Source organism: Lytechinus pictus, chromosome 16 (genome assembly GCF_037042905.1).
Source record: "Lytechinus pictus isolate F3 Inbred chromosome 16, Lp3.0, whole genome shotgun sequence".
Lineage (NCBI taxonomy): Eukaryota > Metazoa > Echinodermata > Echinoidea > Temnopleuroida > Toxopneustidae > Lytechinus > Lytechinus pictus.
Window position 1 is genome coordinate 8856241 of NC_087260.1, and position 23086 is coordinate 8879326.

Consider the following 23086-nt stretch of genomic DNA (forward strand, 5'->3'; position numbering starts at 1 on the left):
TTACCTCTTCATAGAAATTTATAATACTACAGGTACATGGCGCATATGAAATTATGACTTTTATGTAAAAATCTTGACTTTTGAGCTTCTGGATTACTACTTTTAACTTCTAAAGGTTGGCAGCTCCGCTACATTCGATAGAACTTCATAATATTGCAGTGTGAACACAACCTTTAGAATGGGTGGGGATAGGGTGGTGTAGTGGTTCAAGGAAGCTTAATTCATACCACCGATCATGTTGATATTTGAGTTGCTGACTATTCATGTGCCAGACAGGAAAAGGAGAATTTTGAGACAGGATGTGGGCTGGCAAACAAAACTAAAACATAGTATAGGATCTGTCAAGTCTTGTAACTTGATGAAACTGAACTTGAAGACATTCTGGATTTGAGAAGAACGTGTATTGTGCTGTGCAGGCAATGGCACTCGTTGTTGGGAGATACGTTTGAAATCTGAAATATCTGTGATCTCAGAGCAAAAAATGCATTCGGAAGAAACTGGGAGGCAATCACAAAGAATGTTTGTATCATTCTCTTTCATGTGCAAAAAATCAAAATAGTACATGGAATTCACATACTGTGTGTCGGTGAGTAAAAAATATAGTTTACATGTAACATCATTGAGAACATTTAAATCATAAAAAAAATGGATTGTTTGTACTACATGTATATATTTGTAAGTACTAGGCATTATAGAATGTTTCTCTTTTGTATTTTTTAATACAATACACATTCATGTATTTTTTTTTCATTTTGCTGTCACAATGTGATACCAATGTCTACATATAATAGGGTTTATTGGTACAAGCTGTTTTGAATTATATTCCATTCTTGGAAAATATATAGTCCAATCTCTTCTTTATCACCTTCTCTGCAATGTACATTACATACATGTGTGCCTGTATCTGTATGTGCTTTCCAAAGGAATGCTTCCATGTGAACCTTGCCTGACAGCCCAACAGCCTCGTCAGGGGAAAAGATACGTGGGGGCTTGCTTGCTTGCTTTGGGCTGAACCCAATACGTGTACATGTACATAGCCCAGTGCTGGTCGATATTTTATTTCAGTTGATTAATTAGATAATCTAGCTGCAGCTTTTGTCTTTGCCTTTACGAGTCTGATGCCGTTTACGCTACTATTAGCAAAAACGTCCAATGCGAAAGACTACATGTACGCACGGTCGCTGCAAAGCATCCTATTCACTCCCTTCTTACATTGTTTTCTTTTTATCGACGCACGTCCAGTGGCAATTTTTTGTTACGAAAAACCTGCAGCGCAACCTGGTTGATAAAATGAAAACAACAACCAGCACAAGATTGGTGTGTATTGGCGGTAGACTTATTGCTTTACAATAGCGTACCGGCAAATACAGCAGCCCCCCCCCCCCCCCCCCCCCCCCGTCTAGATCATAGGCTACCTCGTACAGTTACAATGCACTTGTAAGCATTTCAAGGAATTGATTCCTGCCAGGTTCCCATTCACCTCACATGGGGTGAGCATAGAAAAGTTAAACTGATGGAAATTTTAAATTAATGCCATGATAATGCACGTGCATGTCGGAGCTTTGGCAGGGATTTGAACCCGGTACTTTGAGGTTCAAAGTCCAGAGACTTGTCCGCTGGACCACAAAACCTTAAAAGTGTAGAGCGTGTAAAAGTGCTGCATTATTCCATGATTATAAAAGCTGCATTGCAAATACATGTACTGTCGTGGCCCAGTGGATTAGTCTCCAGACTTTGAAACAGATGGTTGTGGGTTTAAATCCCAGCCATAGCGTTAATTTCCTTTAGCAAGGAATTCATCCACAGTGTGCTGCACTCGACCCAGGTGAGGTAAAAATGGATAACGGCAGGAAGTAATTCCTCAAAAAAGCTGTGTGCACCTGAAAAGGTAGCCTAGCTTAGCCGGGTAATAAAAATAGGACCGCTGGGAGAACAGTTTCGGAACTGCTACCCTGTGTAGATATACCGTTATGATTATTATTATTATTATTACTTCAAGAAGTGTTTGGCACCACACCAAGTACACTATCAACTTCAGAAATCAATATAAGTCATGCTTGTTTATTAATGTTTCAAGTCAAGCTCAAATATCATCCATTACTGAAATATCTGAGGAGTTTAGTTAATCCTTGGCTATATTTGTTGTCATATAAAACCCACAAAGAAAACAGCTTTGTATGCACATGTATACATTCATGTGTACATACATGTACAGTAGCTGACAGCTGTAGTCTGCTATACAATGAACCCCCCCCCAAAAAAAAAAAAAACCCTGATGTGCCTATATTCAAAAGTAATTTCTAATCTAATAGGTTTCTTACTTCTCCTTTTCAGCTAATATGCTTGTGTATGCTAGCATACAATTAAAGAAATTCAAGATCTACATGTATGATATCATGGAGATACATGTAGCTTCATATCACCCCCACACCCCCTCCCCCCCCCCAAAAAAAAAAAATAACTCCACATGTCTGGGCACTGGATGAGTTTATTTTTCGGCAAGTTCAACTGCGACAAATTGAAAATGGTTTGTATCCATACTACAGTGCTTTGAAACTTTCAAACCAGAATAACCATTTTCAAAATTTTCAAAAATGAGATTAAAAAAAAAAAGAGAATTCTCACAAACTTTAATATTTGCCTTTTGATACAGGGTAAGGTAATTGAACTGATGTTTAGGCCTATATGTTTTTTATAAAATGGGTTGTTGCATAAATTTTGCAAATTAATACCCTTTTTACACACGCTGAAATTTCCTTAACCCCGTACTATAGGTGGGGCTAAATTGCCATTTAGCTCCACCTATAGTACGGGGTTAAGCTTAGCCCACTTTCTTTTTACACAGCATTTTTGCAAAGTGGGCTAACCCCACCTTTAGTACGGGATTATTTGGCCCTGCAAAAAAGCAGGGTTATCCCAGCAATTGCGGTGCTAAGAGCGATAGTACGGGGTTAAGATCGCTTGTGTAAAACGAAAGTGGGCTAAGCTTAACCCCGCACTATAGGTGGGGCTAAATGGCAATTTAGCCCCACCTATAGTACGGGGTTAAGGAAATTTTAGCGTGTGTAAAAAGGGTACGAGTGAATGAGCTACCACTAGTCCGGGGTTAGCGAGTTTCGTGTGTGAAAAGCAAGCATTCCTTATCCGGGGTTAGCAATAACAATTTGGCATGTGTGAAAAGGAAAAAAAAATAGTACGGGGTTAAGGATAGTACGGGGTTAGCGATAGTCCGGGGCTAAGAAAATCCTGTGTAAAAAGGGTAATAGTGCGCTGCAATCCTATATGATGCACAACACTCTCATACATGTAAATACATATGCATTATTTATGATTGATAACAAGAACCAGGTGCTACATGTTATACCCCTTTCATAAACCCAATAAAACATATCCTCCAATTAGCCGCCTAAGAGTAATGCGGATAATTCAATAAAAATTGCGTTCACAAACTCCATAAATTATTTTTACGAGCGCCCGTCCTGAAAAAGGCGGATAATCGTCATGACAACTGGACACGCCCCCTCCAATGCGGTTGTGTTGGAAAAGGGTGACCTTGTGACCGCACCATGGCAATTATCCGCATTATTTGGAAATACGTTCATAAACTCAAAATCTTGTCCCGATGCCGCTATTATGCAGATAATAGCAGCATCAGAATAATGCGGATAACTCTTGTCCTCCTCTGATTTTACGACCAAATTATGCTGCTATTAGCCGCATAATTGTGTTTTATTGGGTTTATGAAAGGGGTATAAGTAGATAGGCCTAATTAGAAGTAATGAGTGAATAGTGGCCCTACAAGTACATGTATTTCAGATCAGAGAGAGCTTGATCGACTTGATACTATAAGTGGCATGATTCATTGGCAATTTTTTGTTTGCACTCGCACTGAGAAGTGAGAAATCAATCAAACAGTTGGTCATATGGAAAAGTACCGGTAATAATGTTTTCACTGTATATGCTACATGACATATGTGTGTGGCAAGTGCTATGATTTGAAGTGTTTGTGCAATTAATAGACAAGTGTATGTTACAACTATAAGAGTGTAAATATTAAATAATATTGGATTTATTGAGATAAAACTATCAAAATACAATCACAAGTAGTCAAAGACTGAATTGAGTGACTGTTTACATGTACCTGTACCAATAGAAACATAACAAGATATAAAGTAAACATTATAAATAAATATTAAAAAAACAATACAGATCAGGGGCCGCGGAACGGTTTTCAAAGTGGGGGGGCTGACCATGCAAAAAATCACAATCGTATGGTCATTTTTACGTTTTTGTACATGGTTTTGGAAAAAAGTGGGGGGGCCGAAGCCCCCCCAGCCCCCCCCCCCCCCCCCCCCGCTTCTGCGGCCCCTGCAGATTCATACAGATAAAAAAAATGTATCATAAGTAAATGTCAAAAGCCATAACATGTAGTTACTTCAAGGTGTCACAAATGAAGAAAAGGAGGAGTGAAAGATTTAGGATGAAAGAGGAGAGGAAAAGGATGAGAAAAGGGAAACGAAGAGAGATAAAGTCAAAAGAAAAGGGGAAGCAAGAGGTGGAAACTGGAAAGAGAATAAGAGGCAACCTTAAGAATAAAAACTCATTATACTATACAAACAATTTAAAAATAGCCATTAAAATGTGATTTAAGTAGTATAATTGATATTGATGGATATTATTGAGTTCATAAAGGAAAATGACCAATGACGGGAATACCTTAAAAAAACAAAGTAGGGGAGATCGGGGTTAGTTGGAACGTGGGGTAAGTTGAAACATTGTAATTTTCTTTAATGCCTGTAAAATTATGCAACCCTGCCCTCAATTTATTGCCCTTAATAATACAACAGTGTTGTATTATCAATAGCAATAAATTGAGGGCATATTATTAATAGCAATAAATTGAGGGCAGTATTGCATAATTTTACAGGCATTAAAGAAAATTACAATGTTTCAACTTACCCCACGTTCCAACTAACCCCGATCTCCCCTACAAGTATTGAGGAGGTGTACTGTGACAAGGACATTACATTACTATCGTGGTAGGCTGGTAGCATTGCCAATAGGAGGATCTACATGTACATAGCACTTGTGATCTCAATATTCAAGTTCTTTATAGCTTTCGTATCATTCATTCAAATTTTCTCAATCTTCCATCAGTCTGTTCCTTTCATTTCATTCTCTTTTATAATGATTGGCCCGTATTCTAAAGTCGGGTTTAACTTAAACTCAGGTTTAAAGTTGTGGTTTAAGTATGAACAGCCAATTGTTACATAAATCACTAACAGTAGGGATATAATATTTCAGCTCATTTGGCTCTCAAATCATTCATAATTGTCTAGAAAGTATATATAGATAATTGTCTTCACCATCGATGAATCAGGAAAGAGCACAGCAAACAAGAAACGTACAACTTAATAAAAAATGTTGATACTTTTGGCTGTCCATACTTAAACCACAACTTTAAACCTGAGTTTAAGTTAAACCTGACTTCAGAATACGGGCCATTGAATTTAACTGAGTTGAAGGGTTTCCATGAACCAGACTGCTCATAGAGAATTCTTTTCTTGTTGTTAAAAGCTGATAGTGCTATCCATTGAACTTGATGAGAGACCTCACTGCATGTAGTTGCATTTAAATTTACAGTACAGTATGTTCATCGAGGGAACATGAATCATAGCAATAACTACGTGTAACACACTATATGGAATACTATTTCATTTTTTTCATTTATGTAGGATGACTGAACGGCGGAGGAAGTCATCTTGCATCTGACGGACTTACTTGACAGATGAATGCGGTGAGTCATCATAGGAGTCTCGTTCTGTAGGCGTATTCAGACCGCCTTCAAGTTTGAGAATACCAGGGCCCCGTCTTACAAAGATTTACGATTGATCCAATCAATCTAAACTCTATAAATCCACAGATGTCATAATTTTTTTAACAAAAATAATGCACAATGTTCTTTGTAAACAATGAGAAGCACACTGACTTTTTAAGAAATTAATGAATGTACACATAAAAATACTATATATATATAAATTTGCAGCATATCTAAAAAATATTTTGAGCGAAGTATGCATTATAGGTGATGAAGTTGCTGGCTTTCCATAGTTATGGTTGATTGGATCTATCGTAACTCTTTGTAAGACGGGGCCCAGGTATTTGCTGATTGGGACATTTACCCTGATCTGTCCTGATTAGAAAATACCAGATACATGTAATTTACCAATTGATATACAAGAAAAATACTTGCAATATCCCAGAATGAAAATAATCGCTAAATGCATGTAGAAGGTACTTGCTGAAAGTACGAGAACATCCACAGGGATTTTTCCACGGTCTTGGTTATTTTGGCAGTGTGAAAGCAAATAACAAGAACTTTCTCAACCCATGCAGCAAGCAGTTGGGTGCTAGCACTTTGGCCTGGCCTGCTCTGACCATAATAGAGAACGTACCTCTAAAGGGTCTGCTTCAGATGCGGTGTAAATGCAGAATATAATTGTTGGGTATTTTAAGGTTTGAAGGAGTTCTCGTAATTCGATGGATTCACAATATGGTGGCAATCTATCGGTTGCAGCGAATAGGCCAAATTTATAACTTCGGGATCGACATCACACGCAGGCAGCGCACAGTGCTAATGTACATGTATTGTACTGTGACTGTGATGCTTAAAAAATGAAAACGATATAATAATATATAAAGTTATAGGGCGCAGAAACTATTCCATAAAGTATATATTCTACTGCACTTTATGGGACTCCTAAAATGCTTGATTAAAAAAATAGATGTGTTTTGAGCTTTGATTTAAAGTTGTTTACGGATGGTGCTTTCCTAACTTCCAGGGGTAAGCTATATTCCAGAGCTTGGGGGGGCTACACAAGATATGGCGAAATCGGATGAAGGATTTATAAAAAATGGTCTAAATTTCGCAAAGAAATAACGGGCAAATTTTCTTCTCCCACCCCCTGGACCCCAGCAAACAGCATATGCAAGCTGGTTGAGCCGTGTCGGCCAGCGCAGCATAATTGCGTACATGCACTATCGCGCAACAGATGTCGACATTTTCCCATGAGGCATCGCGAAGTTCGGCCTGTCCGCTGCCACCGAAAAATGCCGCAGTGATTCCACCAGATTATGGGTATTCTGATGATGGTGTTGGTCTGAAAACAATCGTGCATGTTTTGATGCTTTGCCTTGAAGCCATGGTGAAGATCAGCAGTACGTGGGTTGAATGAAGATTCTATCATTACCATGTGCTTTCTGTGCTTAAAGGGATGGTCCGGGCTGAAAGTATTCTGTAGCTTAATAAATAGAGTAGAATTCACTGAGCAAAATGCCGAAAATTTCATCAAAATCGGATAACAAATAATAAAGTTATTGAAGTTTAAAGTTTAACAATATTTTGTGAAAACAGTCATGAATATTCATTAGGTGGGCTGATGATGTCACATCCCCACTTGTTCTTTTGTATTTTATTATATGAAATTAGGTTTATTCAAAATTTTTCTCCAAGAACTAGAAAAATTTGATTGACAACAGGGGAGTGTTTCATCAACATTTTCATCCGACAAGTTGTCAGATCTGACATCTTTCTCTGATGTTGATTGGCTGAGAGGTACTGTTACTATGGTAACTGTCGGATAAAATGGGACTTGTCGGATAAAACGTCCGACAAGTCCTTTCATGAAACGCTCCCCTGATTTAGTGCATTAGATATTTATTGCTGCAACTTATTTCATTATAAGGAGACATATCATTCACACAAGTATGAAATAATGAAAAAATTATGATTTTATGTTATAACACAAGAAAACGGAAAGTGGAGATGTGACATCATCAGCCCACCTAATGAATATTCATGACAACTGTTTTCACAAAATATTGCTAAACTTTAAACTTCAATAACTTTATTATTTGTTATCCGATTTTGATGAAATTTTTGGCATTTTCAGCCCGGACCATCCCTTTAAGTTGAGGCCATGGGGAAGATCAGTTGTACGTGGGCTGAATGAAGGTTCTGTCATTACCATGTGCTTTCTGTGCTTAATTTTAATTTCATACACAATGTTTGTGGTTGATAAACTGTACATGTGTGCTTTTCATTACATTCATAGCAGAATTAACATAAGTTTTCTTGTACATATGAAATTAATATACATTGGTGCTCAAAATCTAGTGAATCCCACTAAAAAATGTACATGTACATGTATTTTTATTCAAACTGTTCACATTCGGCCATGTTTTATTGAAGTGTGAAATCAGGTGATAAAGTATAAAGTTTGTTTATCTGGGCTTGCCGAACATCGTTGTGCTGTTGTCTACATCCAACACTCGGCATGAAGGAGTGCAGGAGTTCAATAACATTTGAGCACAACTGTATTTGTGAATTCCTTCATTGACATTTATCCTATTTTCTTGTACTTGTTTTGTAAAATATTCTGCATTTCAGCCTTTGGCTGCAAATGGATTTTCAATAAACCATTACCATTGTTTAGAGAGTTCTTGACAGGTTTTCTGTACATGTACATGTATGCATTACAAATGACCTGAGAATCGAAGCAATGTTTACACACGTGAAGTATTTCCATGTTTTTCCTCCATGCATGCCACTTGCGTGTAATATTCATTACTGAATAATGATGAGTGTTAAAAGATGCACAGCTGTGTTCATACTCCACTTTCATGTTTTCTCTACATCTCTGATGAACTGTCAGAAAATCAATTTCATATGATGTACAATAAATGTGAGTTATATTGACATGACTTCATAATAAAGCCTTCCCATTCTTTGTTTCATCACCCTAGATGGCTGTGCTAGGAAGAATGACATGTTACGAAGACAGATGATACACCAGACTCGTTTCTTCCCAGACCGAAGAGCATCGTCATACAGAGAACCATTGCCTAGGAAGGAGGCAGTGAGGTCAACATGAAGCGAGTTGTGGCCTTTGGGATCGTCTGCTCGGCAGCCATCTTGTTTTTACTGGTTGCGTACAGCAAGCTCTCGGAGGATGGACTGATACGAAGAGGTCTGACACTAACCACCGGCAGCGGTAGCACCAAGGAATCCTTTCTATATAGACACCAGGAAGACTTACTCTCAAATTTAACTTTTCCAAAGCAGCCAACGCTCACATCTGCTGAGGCACTTATCGATGAGGCTTCGTCTGATGTTTCTAGTTCCGTTGATGAAGGATTCGTAGATATTGCTAATATTCAGAAGGAGGTAAATGAAGAAACGACTAAAAGGCAAAATGATAATAAACCTATTGTTGTTGTAGTATTGGCTCAAATGAGGACAGGGTCGTCTTTAGTCGGAGAGATTTTTAATCAGAATCCGTCAATTTTTTATATGTTTGAGCCGCTCCATGCCGTGGATAGCTTTATTCGTCACCATTCTGCAGCAGCACTTCGGAGGCAGGGACTCTCTATTTCTCTCCTTAGCATGATCACCAAATGTAAATTTACTCCAGAATTTATTGACAGTTTATCAAAATGGCCGCTGGGAAAGGCTAAAAGCAGTGGGTTTCTGCCTATATGCAAAGCCAGCGATGGTTGTAGACATGCCTCGCATTTTCTCATCGAAGAAAGGTGCCGGGCGTTTGGAGGTCGCATCGGCATGAAGACCATTAGGGCTGATTTGAATATGCTGAAACCGCTTGTCGAGAAGGACAAGGTCAATCTCAAGGTCATTCACCTGGTACGAGATCCCAGAGGAACTGCTAATTCCCGTCGGTCATATTACGGGGACAGGCGGACGAAACAGCAACAGATGTCCAGAAAGGGCATGTCCAAACCCCAGGTGCTTCCGAAGATGTCTTTGAAAACCCTAGGACTGCTGGAGGAGAACCCACGGTATCATATCAACACCATTAGTAAGTACTGCAAGTGGATCAGCGAGAACATCCCCTTGGCCAGGTCTCGACCCTCGTGGCTGGAGGATCGCTACATGTTTGTTCGCTACGAGGACCTGGCGCTGAATCCTGTCACCGTCTCAGAGGAGATCTATGATTTTGTAGGACTTACCATGCCCCGTGTCATCCAGGAATGGCTGCGCAACAATACTAATCAGAATAATTACCAAAACAGAACCTTTGGCATGCAGAAGAACTCCAAAGAGGTCATGCAGAGCTGGCGCCACTCACTACCATACGAGGAAGTCGTCCAAGTCCAGGACATCTGTGGGTCAGCTATGGCCATTGGTGGATATAAACAAGTGCAGAGGCCAAGCGATCTGACGAACATGTCTTTTGATACATTAGAACCCCTTTTTTAGGATGCCAGTAGGATTGGTACAGCTGTGTGAAAAAGATATGCTATGATTGGGAATGTGTTGAATAGCCATGGTCAAAGTGAGCAACTTGCCATTTTATAACTGTTCGCCCTCCCCCATCTCCCTTTTTTAAAGCTCTTTTGTAGATGTCTTGTTTCCTTCATAAACAATGGCTAGAAAACATCCTCCGTGTATTTTTTTACTTGCTGTATACTGCCTGAATGATCTGTAGAAGAGCTCCAACAGAATGGTGCTCAATGAATATACATTTCGGGAAAGAAGAGAATCCAAAACGAGTAAAAAATAATCTTTTATTTTCAGGGCATTGATTGCCTATATGTACATCTGTAACGTTGGATAGGCTTTAAGATTGTGGCCAGTAGGAAATTTCAGGTCTCTCAAGCATTTTGGGGCGATATTGACTTGAGCCTTTGTGTGATTTTTTCATAGTCCTGAAGATCTAAATACTGTATTTCTTTTGATGTTTTTCTACTAGGGAGATGTTCATAAAGGTACATGTAGGATAACAAAATTTATTTCTATCACCTTACAGACATGCCAAACAGTTCCCTTTTTAGAGTATTTGTTCCTCTTTTTTGCTATAAATACACCAATACTTTTTTGTATGATTTGTTACTTAAAAAATTTTTCCGATCATGGAGTATGTATTATACGTTACACCAGCGCCTGTCAGACAGTCTCAGACTGGTAAAAGTCACTGTCGGACCAGTAACTTGTTGCATGAAAAGAACAAGTAAATTCTTGCCTACGAGCACATGTTTAAAAGGGTGAATTATCAAGTTTTCAAGTAGAGTACATGTAATTTCACATGTTTTTTCACCGATCTCACTACAACAGGCTGGCAATCGTTTGTTGAGATAAATTTTTTTAAATACTCTTTTTGTCAAAAAATACTTTTTTTTCCTTATAAGAATACTTTTTTTGGTTGAAGAAGGTTGGCAGATCTGACCTTTGAGCAATTACTGCATCCAGGTTTTCTTTTTCTTTTTTGACCTCCAGTTTTGTAGAAAATGGCTGTTAAGAAGGGAAAATAAACCGAATGGGATAATTGCACGAGGTGAATAAGGGCTCAGACTTCTTTCATGGTGCTTTGCAGGGATGAAGTCGAGGCCGGCCTCATGGCCACATTTTGGTGGCCTCGGCCTGAGTCACATTTACAAGGTCTATGGACAAATTTTTTCTCTAGTGGCCTCTTGGCTCTGAAGCTCCAGCCTTCATTACATCTCGGTGCTTTGAACCTTGTGCTTTTGTGTGCTTTATTATTAGTACATGCCCCATATTTGGACAATTTTGGGGAAAACAAATAGTTCATATCATGACTTTGATGGTTTTCCAGTGTATATTCTTTTGGGAATTTGTTTACTTTTATATTCAAAGACTTGTTGTGGTGGTTAACTTCCAACTGGTAATTTTTTTATACAAAAATCAGCCAAAATTTGGACGTTATCATGAAGTATTCCACTCTCAAACAATATCCCCTCCCCTACCACCGCACAACACCCTACCTATGGCTATGCAGACAATTTACTATTGTATAGTGTAAATTGTACATGTAGTTGTCAAGTTAATTCATTTGCTATTTTGTGCTATTCTTACCATTATAAAGTATTGTTCCTCTTGCATGTGCAATCTAAGGACATTTGATTCTTTTAAAGGACAAGTCCACCCAAACAAAAAGTTGATTTGAATAAAAAAAGAAAAATCCAACAAGCAAAACACTGAAAATTTCATCAAAATCGTATGTAAAATAAGAAAGTTATGGCATTTTAAAGTTTCGCTTATTTTTCACAAAACAGTGATATGCACAACTCAGTGACATGTAAATTAGACAGTCGATGATGTCCACCACTCACTATTTCTTTAGTTTTTTATTGTTTGAATTATACAATATTTCATTTTTTACAGATTTGACCATAGGGACCGACTTGACTGAAACATATAGTATTAAACAATGCTAATTCCACATGTTCAAGGAGGAATTAATCACTGTTTCACTTGACAATGAGGAGAAAATGAGAATATTTCATATTTCATATAATAAAATACAAAAGAAATAGTGAGTGGATGACGTCATCAGTCTCCTCATTTGCATACCGACCAGGATGTGCATTTAACTGTTTTGTGAAATTAAGCGAAACTTTAAAATGTCATAACTTTCTTATTTTACATCCGATTTTGATGAAATTTTCAGTGTTATGCTTGTTGGATTTTTATCTTTTTATTTAAATCATTTTTTTGTTGGGGTGGACTTGTCCTTTAATTAAAAAAAATGAACCGTTCGAAAATTGATATCGATATTCAAAAATTGATAATTTGTTAATTGAACAATGCTGCAGCTGCATATTGTACAGAATGTGAGTGACATTTAGAAACAAACTGAGATACATTGTATAGTAAAGTATGCTCATTTAGAGATGCATGTTAGAATATAGCATGCATCAGGATAGAAAATAGTTTTCTCTTTTACTTGTAGGGGCTACTTTTTCACTTTTGGGTGTTTACCGATTTTTATTTTTATTTCATTTTTTTTTTTTTTTCTACATTCTTGAATATTGTTTATAATAATAACGGCATATTTACCCTGGGTAGCCACTTCAGTTCCGAAAACTGTTCTCCCAGCGGGCCCTGCTATTAGTATTACCCCGGCTAAGCTAGGCTACCTATTCAGGTGCACACAGCTTTTTGAGGAATTACTTCCTGCCGGTACCCATTTACCTCACCTGGGTCGAGTGCAGCACACTGTGGATGAATTCCTTGCTGAAGGAAGGAAGGAATCTTGTGATAGATCTTGGGGCAACTCTCAGAAAAATGGTCTTCCTCATTACATTCCTTTTTAGAAATTTTAGTGGAGACTTTGGCTGTGATTAGGGCAAAAATTGAACGTCGCCCTCATCCTGTCATGCACAAAGACTATGGCCTGTATTCTAAAGTCAGGTTTAACTTAAACTCAGGTTAAAAGTTGTGGTTTAAATATGGATAGCCAATTGTTACATAAATCACTAACAGTAGAGATATAATATTTCACCTCATTTTGCTCTCAAATCATTCATAATTGTCTAGGAAGCAGAAATAAATGATTGTCTTCACCATCGATGGATCAGGAAAGAGCACAGTAAACATAAGAAACATACAACTTAATAAAACTTTTGACACTTTTGGCTTTCCATAATTTTAGCACAGAATTAGACCCTGGTTTAAGTTAAACCCAACTTCAGAATACGGGCCAATCAATTGAATTGTATGTTTGATTCTCAAAATTGTAGTCAATGCAGTAAATAGTAATTAGTAATTGATGTATCTAAATAGAAGTTGTACTGTAGTTTGATTCTATTTTCTAAAAGAAAATAAAAAATCAGAGAAGTCTGAGAATAAGTTTTGAAAGATTGGACAAAGTATTTCATTTGAAAGTTGTAAAATTTTAATCGGCATGGATGGGTCATCACTGACCAGTGATGTACATTATGTGTATTAGTTAGATCAGATAAAAATCAGTCATAGAAAATACAGAAATTTAGGGGAAGGCAGGGTAAGTTGAGCATAGGGGCAAGTTGAGCCACCACCCCCAGGCCAATAATGAATGAGTGAAAAAATTGACATGCTGGTTCTTTCCCCATACATTTTGTACGTAGTTTTTGTGGCTCAACTTACCCCCAGAAGGTGGCTCAACTTACCCCACAGATGGGGCAAGTTGAGCCATTTGACAACTCTTTTTTTTCAAAGGTCACAATGACTTTCAGTGTGGGGGTAGAAAGTTATATACAGGTGAAAAATATTACAGAAGAATTGAATTTTAAGGCAAGGTACTTATTTCTACAAGATTATTAATCATATCAATTCTAACATGCAAAAAGCAAAAAGTGTCACAACTTACCCCGCCTTCCCCTACTGATTTAGAAACATAGGATTAGGAGCCCCTAGACGTTTAAGAAAAACTTGTAGGTGGGGTTGTAAGACAAGTCTCGCATTTCCTCCAAAACGCAGAGTTACTTAAGTTCGTAAATAATTCATTTAAGCTGATGTTTTTTTTTTCCTTTTATATTATCTGTCATATATCATGTCTTAATGTATTTTGATATATTGCCATATAACATAAAAGTTGTTTATTGGGGAAAAAATATGCAAATTCATGTTATGCAAATGAGGAACTGCACTTCACCAGTACATGTATGTGTATTTTTTTTGTCTGGAAAACTGCGTTCACACTTGCCAATTTGAGATCTGCTTAAATTTAACAACACTTATTTTTATATTAAAAAAATTTAATCAGTCATATAAAAAGAATGTACTTTCTTTTCAGTATCTGTATCATACATTATGTACTAAAGACTAAACAAAATATCACATTTTTGGTGTAACTTTAGAGGTCTCGATTTCCTTTTTAATCTTGTTGAAGTATTATATTTGCCTGCATGTCTACGGTATGTGTGCTTATGTTTTTGACATTCTCCCTCGACAGTATTACATTTTTAGAGACTCTTTTGTATGTTCCTTGGATCCTGAACAGTATTAGATTTAGATATGATGTTTTGTATGTTTTTTTTTTTAATGTTCCTTTAAAGTGAGAAAACTTAGTCTCATAATCTCTGATTATTCACTTAGGGTGTGTTCAATGTTGATTTTCACAGTTAAACAGCAAAATGAATCATGATTGAAAACGCAATTACAAACACACAACATGACCAGGGGTTCACCGTTCAGTGTCAAAAATATCAGTCTGATTATAGTCGACCGTCTTTAAATTTCTTGTTCTCGTTAGCAGCGCAGCTTACGGCGCAGTTTGACCCGTCACAAAAAAACAGGCAATTCTGGCAAGTGTTTGTGTAGGCTACCTCTGCAAGAGAAACTCGGTCGTGTTCAATGTCGCATTTTGCTGCGTTCACGATGCTCATGGTCATAAAATCTGAGCTGATCAAGTTTTTCAGTGCAACTTATTGGCAATAAGGCGTTAACTTTAACAACCAGGAATGGGGGACATTGTACACACCCTTTGTTTCTCATTTTATCCGTGTTTTGTAATTGCGTTTTCAATCATGATTCATGTTGCTGTTTGAATTAAAAAATCATGATTGAACACACCCTCAGAAGCAATGAAGTCTTGATTATCTCTCAAGATCATGGCATTCAGGATTTTATTTTTAGTATTGTTATGTTATAGGCTTACGTGTCTAGTAGACTCTGCTAATAATAATATTCTAACATGGTTTTGTAACTGAAGACATTGGCCCGTATTCGGAAGTCGGGTTTCACTTAAACTCAGGTTTAAAGTTCTGGTTCGAGTATGGATAGCCAATTGTTACATAAATCACTAACAGTAGAGATATCATATTTCGGCTCATTTGGCTCTCAAATCATTCATAATTGTCTAGGAGGTATAAATATATGATTGTCTTCACCATTGAAGAATCAGGAAAGAGCACAGTAAACATAAGAAACATACAACTTATTACAAATTTTGACACTTTTGGCTTCCCATAATTTTAGCAGAGTTAGACCATGGTGTAAGTTAACCTGACTTCAGAATACTGGCCATTTTCTCCAAATAGAATATTTGCAAACATACAGTATGTTATTTTATATCTTAAAATTGAGTTTCTCCATTGTCAGACAGATATCGTGGTTATAAAAGATTTGACTTATACCGCTTTCAGTGACTCAATGATCCTGACCAGTCTCGGGCTGAGTCCAAAAAATTTAGTTTATGAACGGCTTGGGTTATTTCAGGCCTTGACTATTTTGATGCTGCTTTTATCAGCACCAGACCGGCGCCAGCCCGAGTTTGTTAGTATAGTGATCGTAAAAGTAGCTCCGGCTCTGCTATACCTACTGAATGCAATGGTACGGATTATTTTTAGCGCGGGCTTGGTGTGGAGCAAAAAATCATGAGTTACTGAATACGGTTTTAGACAGATTCACTGATTAATGATTATGGTAGAGTTTTTATGCAGTGTAATGGTATGGTTATATATTTTTTATTTTGCCCATGACACGTGCCTCCTTGCCAACCCCATCCAATTGGACATCGTTTAACGGTCAAGTCCACCCCAACAAAAAGTTGTTTAAACAAAGAGCGGCAAATCAATCTAGCACAACACAGAAAATTTCATCAAAATCCGATGTGAAATAAAATGTTTTGACATTTTCAAATATTTGCCTGTTTTACCCAAAACAGTTATATGCCACAACAAAGTTATATACTAATAAGAGATTCTATGATGTCGCTCGTATTTATTGTATTTTATTGTTTGATTTCTACAATAATTTTATTTCAGATTTGAAAAAAATTTAGACATTTTCTCAAATCGTATAGGTTACAGTAATGACAATACCACATGTTCAGGAAGGAATCAACCTTTGTTTCACATTACAATGAGAAAACAAAAATATTTCATATGATAAAATTCAAAAGAAATTATGAGTGGATGACATCATCAGTTCCCTCATTTGCATACCGACCATGTTTTGTAAAATTGAGTGAAACTTTAAAATGTCAAAACGGGCTTATATTACATCGCTTTTGATGAAAATTTCAGTTTAATGTTTTGAGTGTTCTCTTCATTCAAATCAACATTTTTAAGGGTGGACTTGATTTGTAACATATGTCAATCAGGAAAACAAGCATGGAGGTAAAAAAAAAGTTTGCACTTATTGGTATTATGTGTAAAATGCCATTAGGGTCCTTTTTCGGGGGAGGGCCGACATATGTTCGTAGCATGTAAAGAGATGAAGGATCTTCCTCCACCCCCTCGATCCTCCTGATATTATTGTGCCATATTTTCCCCTAAAAGTAGTTATTCATGTCCACCAAAGATAACCCATTATTAAATCATGAATGAAAATTTGAAATATTTGTTTTAGATTTGATGTATTTTGCTTTGTATGATAGCACAGTCTAATGTAGATTTTTCATGTAATTTGAAGAGTTTTAAAATATTCAAAAGAAGAATGTACAGTATATGTACTGATAAACTTATGGATTATGTACTTGCTTTTCTTTGTCATTGTCTTTCGGCAGCTTTATTTGCGACACGATTTTGAAGCTCTTGGCTAAAATATTGTTATGCAAAATTTTGTGCGAAATGACCGATCCTTCTGCCATGTGCATGGAGAAAAAAAAACTTAAAACAAAACAGACGAATTGTGTCGCAAATAAAGTCAGTTGCGGATCAATGGGGATTGAGAGAAAGAAGGAAAGAAAAGGGGAAAAGTGTGACTGTGTGTGTGTGAGAGAGAGAGAAAGAAAAAGAAGGAAAGAGGAGAAAGAAAAGGGGAAGGATAGACTGAGAGTGATAGTGAAAGAAAAGAAGGAAAAGGGGAAGGGGGAGAGAGAGAGATGGAAAAGAAGCGGAAGAGACAGGGGAACGAAAAAGGAAGGGGAACAGAGTGAAAGAAGGAAAAGAAATTAAAAAGGAAGGGCAGATCGAGAAGGGAATTTAAAAAAGGGGATTAAAAAAAGAAACAGAAGAGATACGGAGAGAAGAAATAAGGAAATGGGTAGAAAAAGAAGAGAGAGGAAACAAATGATTCATCTATTAATCTGTATTTGTAAATAAATGCAAACATAAATATTGATCACCAACACATGCTGAAGGAGTCAAATTACAAATTCATGAATTACATATTATGATTACAAAACAAATGTTCAAAACCATGATTACAGTATCTTAAAATATACTTGTAGGATAAATATGACCTGGAAGGCTATATGAAAAGCGGGATTAAGCACATGGAGAGAGAGGGAGGGAAAAGAGAGAGAGAGGAGAAATGAAGGGGAAATACAGAAAGAGATTAACAAAAAGAAAGGAGAGGGGAAGAGAAATAAACTTGCTTTTCTGCATAAATGGATCCAGGAGTGGGTGAAGCCCCCCCCCCCCTAAAAAGGGAGAAGGAAAAGAAGTTGAAGGGAAATAAATTTTTAATCAAGGAAAAAGTTTTAATCAGAAAATGAGAGGAAGAAAGAGGTTATTGCCGAAACAGCACTGCGCCACCTCGGCAAGAAACAGAAATAGAGTGTGCATAGGGGAAACAAGAAATAATAAACAAAAAACATGTAGGAGTCCGGGGCAAAAATGACCTCGTCCCCACATTTCACAATTTTCCTTTCTTTTTGTTGTTTTTCTCCATTTCCATATCTTTATAACTTCTGATTGGCCCGAGCGGAGCCCCCCCCCCCCATCTTTACTCATGTGCAAGTGATAAAAGTGACAGTTATGTTTATCATTTTTTATTTTTTTTAAGGAAAAAGGACAATGAGATAGTATTCAAGACAGTTAAACTTGTAAATATGTTGGGCATTTTTCAAAAACTAACTTATGAAAATCCAAACAGTCAGAATGAAATGAATTTAAGTTCTTTTGAGGTTTATTGGAGATAAGTTCAAACTGAAAATTATAAGCATAATAAAGACATAAATTGCAGTTGAATAATCCCCAATAAACGTTCTTAGAAGTGTATTCATCAAAACTCAGGCTGGAGATAATATGATCTGAACAAATAAAAAAAATCAGACAAACAAGACACTGAAAAAATCAGACAAAGAATAATAAAGTTATGACATTTTAAAGTTTTGCATTGTTCTAGTGAAACCGTTCTAGTCTTATCTTCATAAATATTAAATGAGCAAACTGATAATGTCATATCCCCACTTGTTCTCTTATATTTTATGATATGAAATTAGGTTTTTCAATTTTTTCTTCCAAGAACTAAAAAAGTTGGATTGACAACTGATTTAGTGCATTAAATATTCATTGCTTCAATTTATTTCATTGTAAGGGAGACATATCATTCACACATGCATGAAATAACGAAACAATTATATATTATTTCATGTAATAACATAAGAAAAAGGAAAGCGGGGATATGACATCATCAGCCCACCTACAATGAATATTCATGACGATGTGCATAAAACTGTTTTCACAAAATATTGCTAAATTTTAAAATTCAATAACTTTGTTATTTGTTATCAGATTTTTGATGAAATTTTAAACATTTTGCTTTGTGATTTTTACTCTATTTATATAAATATCTTCAGCCCCGAGTACCCCTTTCAGCATAATTAAGAAATTTTAAAGTCATGCTTGTAAGGTTTGTAAATGAAGTAAACAGCCTACTATCACCTAAAATTAGTTTAGCAAACAATTTTTTTCATCTCACAGAGATGTATCTCCGGATACATCTCTGTGAGAGAAACTTGCCCCCAAGAGAATGATGCGACGGTGATATAACGTTTATTACACTAGATGGCGCTATAACAAAAGCTCTGTTTGACGGGTTTATTTACCATAATGACACACGTGAGTAAATTGTTGTTGAATCGAAGCAGCCATCGCGTACGGTAAAGTTCTATGAATGTGGGCCAGAAGTCCAGGCGGTCGGAGTAGAGCTGCTACCGTCTCCGAAACGGTTCATCCTGCCCACCGATCGCTTCTTCCAGAGCTTGCAGCCTTCTTAACTTACTAACCATGATCGGACTGAACACACTTTTTTGTGCTTATTACATTTTCCATTTGGTAGACTGAGAAGTGTATCGCAATTTGTCAATAGTTCATGATAGTTTGATAACAACAATAACATCCGGACTTTGCTAGACAAATAATCAATAATCGGTTGTTTAGTTGATGGAGTTTGAAGAAGTTGCCTTGCTGCCGGGATTGCTCTTAGAAGTTTCGTACATACTACAAGTACCGGCCGCCGGCGCCGCGGTGTTGCCATCTCCGCTGACCCGTGCCGCGAGCCTGGTGTTCCGGCGATTAAACTTGAATTGAAGGAATATCCCTAACTCGGATTTACTCTTGCATCATCAGGTCTACGGGTAAGTTTAATAAGATCCATTCTATTTTTAAAATAGATGATGCAGCACAGCCACAGTCGAGAGTGCTAGAGAGTAGAGTAGAGAGGGTTTGTGTGTTTGTTGGAGGGGTATGAAAAAAAAACCATTTCCTATGATTTATGTAAAAGTTACTAGCTATACAAAGCAAACCTCATAATAATGGTCTTATTAGTATGTAACTCATATTCGTAGCATCATTATCAATATCATCATCACCACGACCATCATCATCATCCCCATCGTCATCGTTGTCGTCATGAACATCACTCCCATCGTCATCATCATCCCCATCATCATCATCATCATCATCATCCCCATCATCATCATCATCACCACCACCACCATCACCACCACCACCATCATCACCATCATCATCACCACGACCATCATCATCATCATCACCATCATCATCATCATCATCCCCATCATCATCGTCATCTTCATCATTGTCATCATCATCATCCCCATGATTAATCATCATCATCAACATCCATTCATTATTTCATCCCCATCTTCATTATCATCACCACAATCATTGGTATTCAATGATTCATAGAGTTTCTATGAAGATGATGAAATTGAATGATGTTGGTTTTGGAGATAACAGTGGCGATGAACTGATGATGATGTTATTCAATGAACTGATGATGGCTAGTTAAAATGATGATATTAAATGGATATATTGGAAAAAATATGGTTTGGTTGTTAATGATTAGAATGTGTTATGAATATGATGATTAAATTATATGTAAATATATATGTCTCTGTCTCTGCCCACAAATGTTGTACATCACTGTTTATACTTGTAATTTTAAAAGGAATTTTTACAGAAAGTATGTTTGATTTGACTTAATTAAAAAAGGAAAACAAAAATGTGTTCATAATTGAGATATAACTTGGTTGACTGATAATAGATAAAACTTCCCTTTAAAATCAACTAGTGTCCTGTGTCCTCGATTTGGCATAATTAACAAAATCAAGCCCCAGGATAACTTATGTCAAGAAAAGTTGAACGGAAGTCGCCTTTAAAAAAAATGAAAATCAATTCTCATAAAAAAGGCAGTCAGAAAACCACAATCAGGCTTTACAACAAAAGCCTCATTGTACCCCTCAATACACTCACGATGTGATCACCAAGTAACGTTCCATAGTACAATATATCTTTATAACTTATAATTGTATGAAGTGCTGGGAAACACAAAACTGTTGTTGTTGCATATTTGAAAGTTGGGAAATATTTGGCAACAATGGGATCGCGAAAAAGCAATGATATGAATCGCTCGCCTCCCTGACTCCGAGTGTCTGTTTGGTGTTTGCTATTTGCCTCCGATTAAACCTGATTCATCCACGCTATTTATCAAGGCATGGTCTCACACTGCTCTTTGGTCAAAAGCCGCAGGCAACTCTTTGTTAGCCAAGGGTCCATAGAAATACAATATACACATAACTGCATTACTTTTATGGACAAGCAAAGTGTTTGTTCTTCGACACAACTTGATTTTGCCATTTGCCAGTGGAGTTGTCCTATTTATTTTGTTGCAGAAGGGCAGTGGTACTGATAAATAAAACGATAAAGGAAAGCAACAGTCATCATACAGTGAGTGTACATGATGATTGCGTCTTGGATGTACAATGTATGCAGCTCTTTTTAATCTTGAGAGACTGACGGCCTCCATCACTTTCATTGGAATATAATAGGCTATTAATTATTGCAAGGTTTATTCCTTGGTAAGTCATTACACGTATTATACATATATTTCTCTCTACATGTACATGCCAATTGCACAGGTATTACATCCAGAACGACTGTTTTTTAGTGACCATTCAGATTCTCAATTGAGTATTCAATCCTACAGATTCGTGTTTTAATCTCAAAGGATTTGAATCCCCTTAAATCCCTCAAGATTGAAAAATAAATCTTTAAGATTCAAACGAAATGATCAGAACTTGATTGGTTCCTAATTACAGTCCACGTAGTATGTATAGATCTAACCATTCTCCTTGATAGGTTTTAGTCACAAAAGTTTTGAAGGAGTTCAAAAGAATTCTAGTCTTGCATTTTATTTTTAAAAGCAAAAGCAACATACTAGTAATGAATAAACATCAAGTGATACCAAGTTTGCTGGCCATTTTAATTGATTCTGTGATTTGGTTGTGTGATCAGTATTATTATTACCACATTATAAATTTATGTTTGAAATTATTAGAGTAATACCTTGGTCACATTTGTTCTACGGCGGCCGTACGGCGTGTTGAAAACAGCCGTTTTAACATTTGTTTGTACCAGCTACATATAGGTGGTTTTAGTAAAAATGAATAAAACGGCTGTTTTCGACTCGCCGTACGGCCGCCGTAGAGCAAATGTTACCGTGGTATTAGAACTACATTTAACCTGTCAGTGATCTCTTGTATTATAATCTATCACTCCCAAGCCTGATTGAATTAATACAACTTCCTTGTAGGATGAGCTCCGTTGAGCATGAAATATTTTCATTCAACTGGTTAACCAACAATAGGATGCTCAAATGACTTGGATAAATCCTCTTTTGTCAGCTTTTGTATTTATTTTCATTTGATCTATATCTTCCATTTAGCAGTCTGGCAAGGTATTTATTTCCAGTGACTGTGATGCAATATTTGTTGTATTTTTTGTTAAGGGTATGATGAGAAAGGATATTTGCCATAAAACTGATTAAAAGTTGTTCCATCTTGTCAAAATTCCGTGAAACTTCCATGCCAGTTTAATACAAAAGTGTAATACCCCTCCCACAACCAAACAATATTTTTGATGCTCATAGTTTTTCATCCTGTGTGATAAATAACTTTTTGATATTTTGAACAATGTTCAGCAATTTAGCAAAGTTTTGGAGGATGTGTGAAATTTGATGCAATGAAAAGAATCGCTATGAGTGCACCTCTTCATATGTAGTGTACAGATCTACAGTAATCTGCTTTATTCCTCT

The 23086-nt window shown here is 36.8% G+C and overlaps 1 protein-coding gene across 1 annotated transcript; it reads left to right on the forward strand.

Annotated features, from left to right (window-relative positions):
* Positions 1 to 5725: 5725 nt before the first annotated feature.
* LOC129279135 (carbohydrate sulfotransferase 1-like) lies at positions 5726 to 11947 on the forward strand. The gene is made up of 2 exons (XM_054915240.2): positions 5726 to 5797; positions 8806 to 11947. The coding sequence occupies exon 2, from the start codon at positions 8930 to 8932 to the stop codon at positions 10274 to 10276; it is 1347 nt and encodes a 448-aa protein (XP_054771215.2). The 5' UTR covers positions 5726 to 5797; positions 8806 to 8929; the 3' UTR covers positions 10277 to 11947.
* The last annotated feature ends 11139 nt before the right edge of the window (positions 11948 to 23086 follow it).

Excerpts from the sequence above, each read along its gene's own strand:
- LOC129279135 (XM_054915240.2), top strand. The coding sequence starts at position 8,930 with ATGAAGCGAGTTGTGGCCTTTGGGATCGTCTGCTCGGCAGCCATCTTG.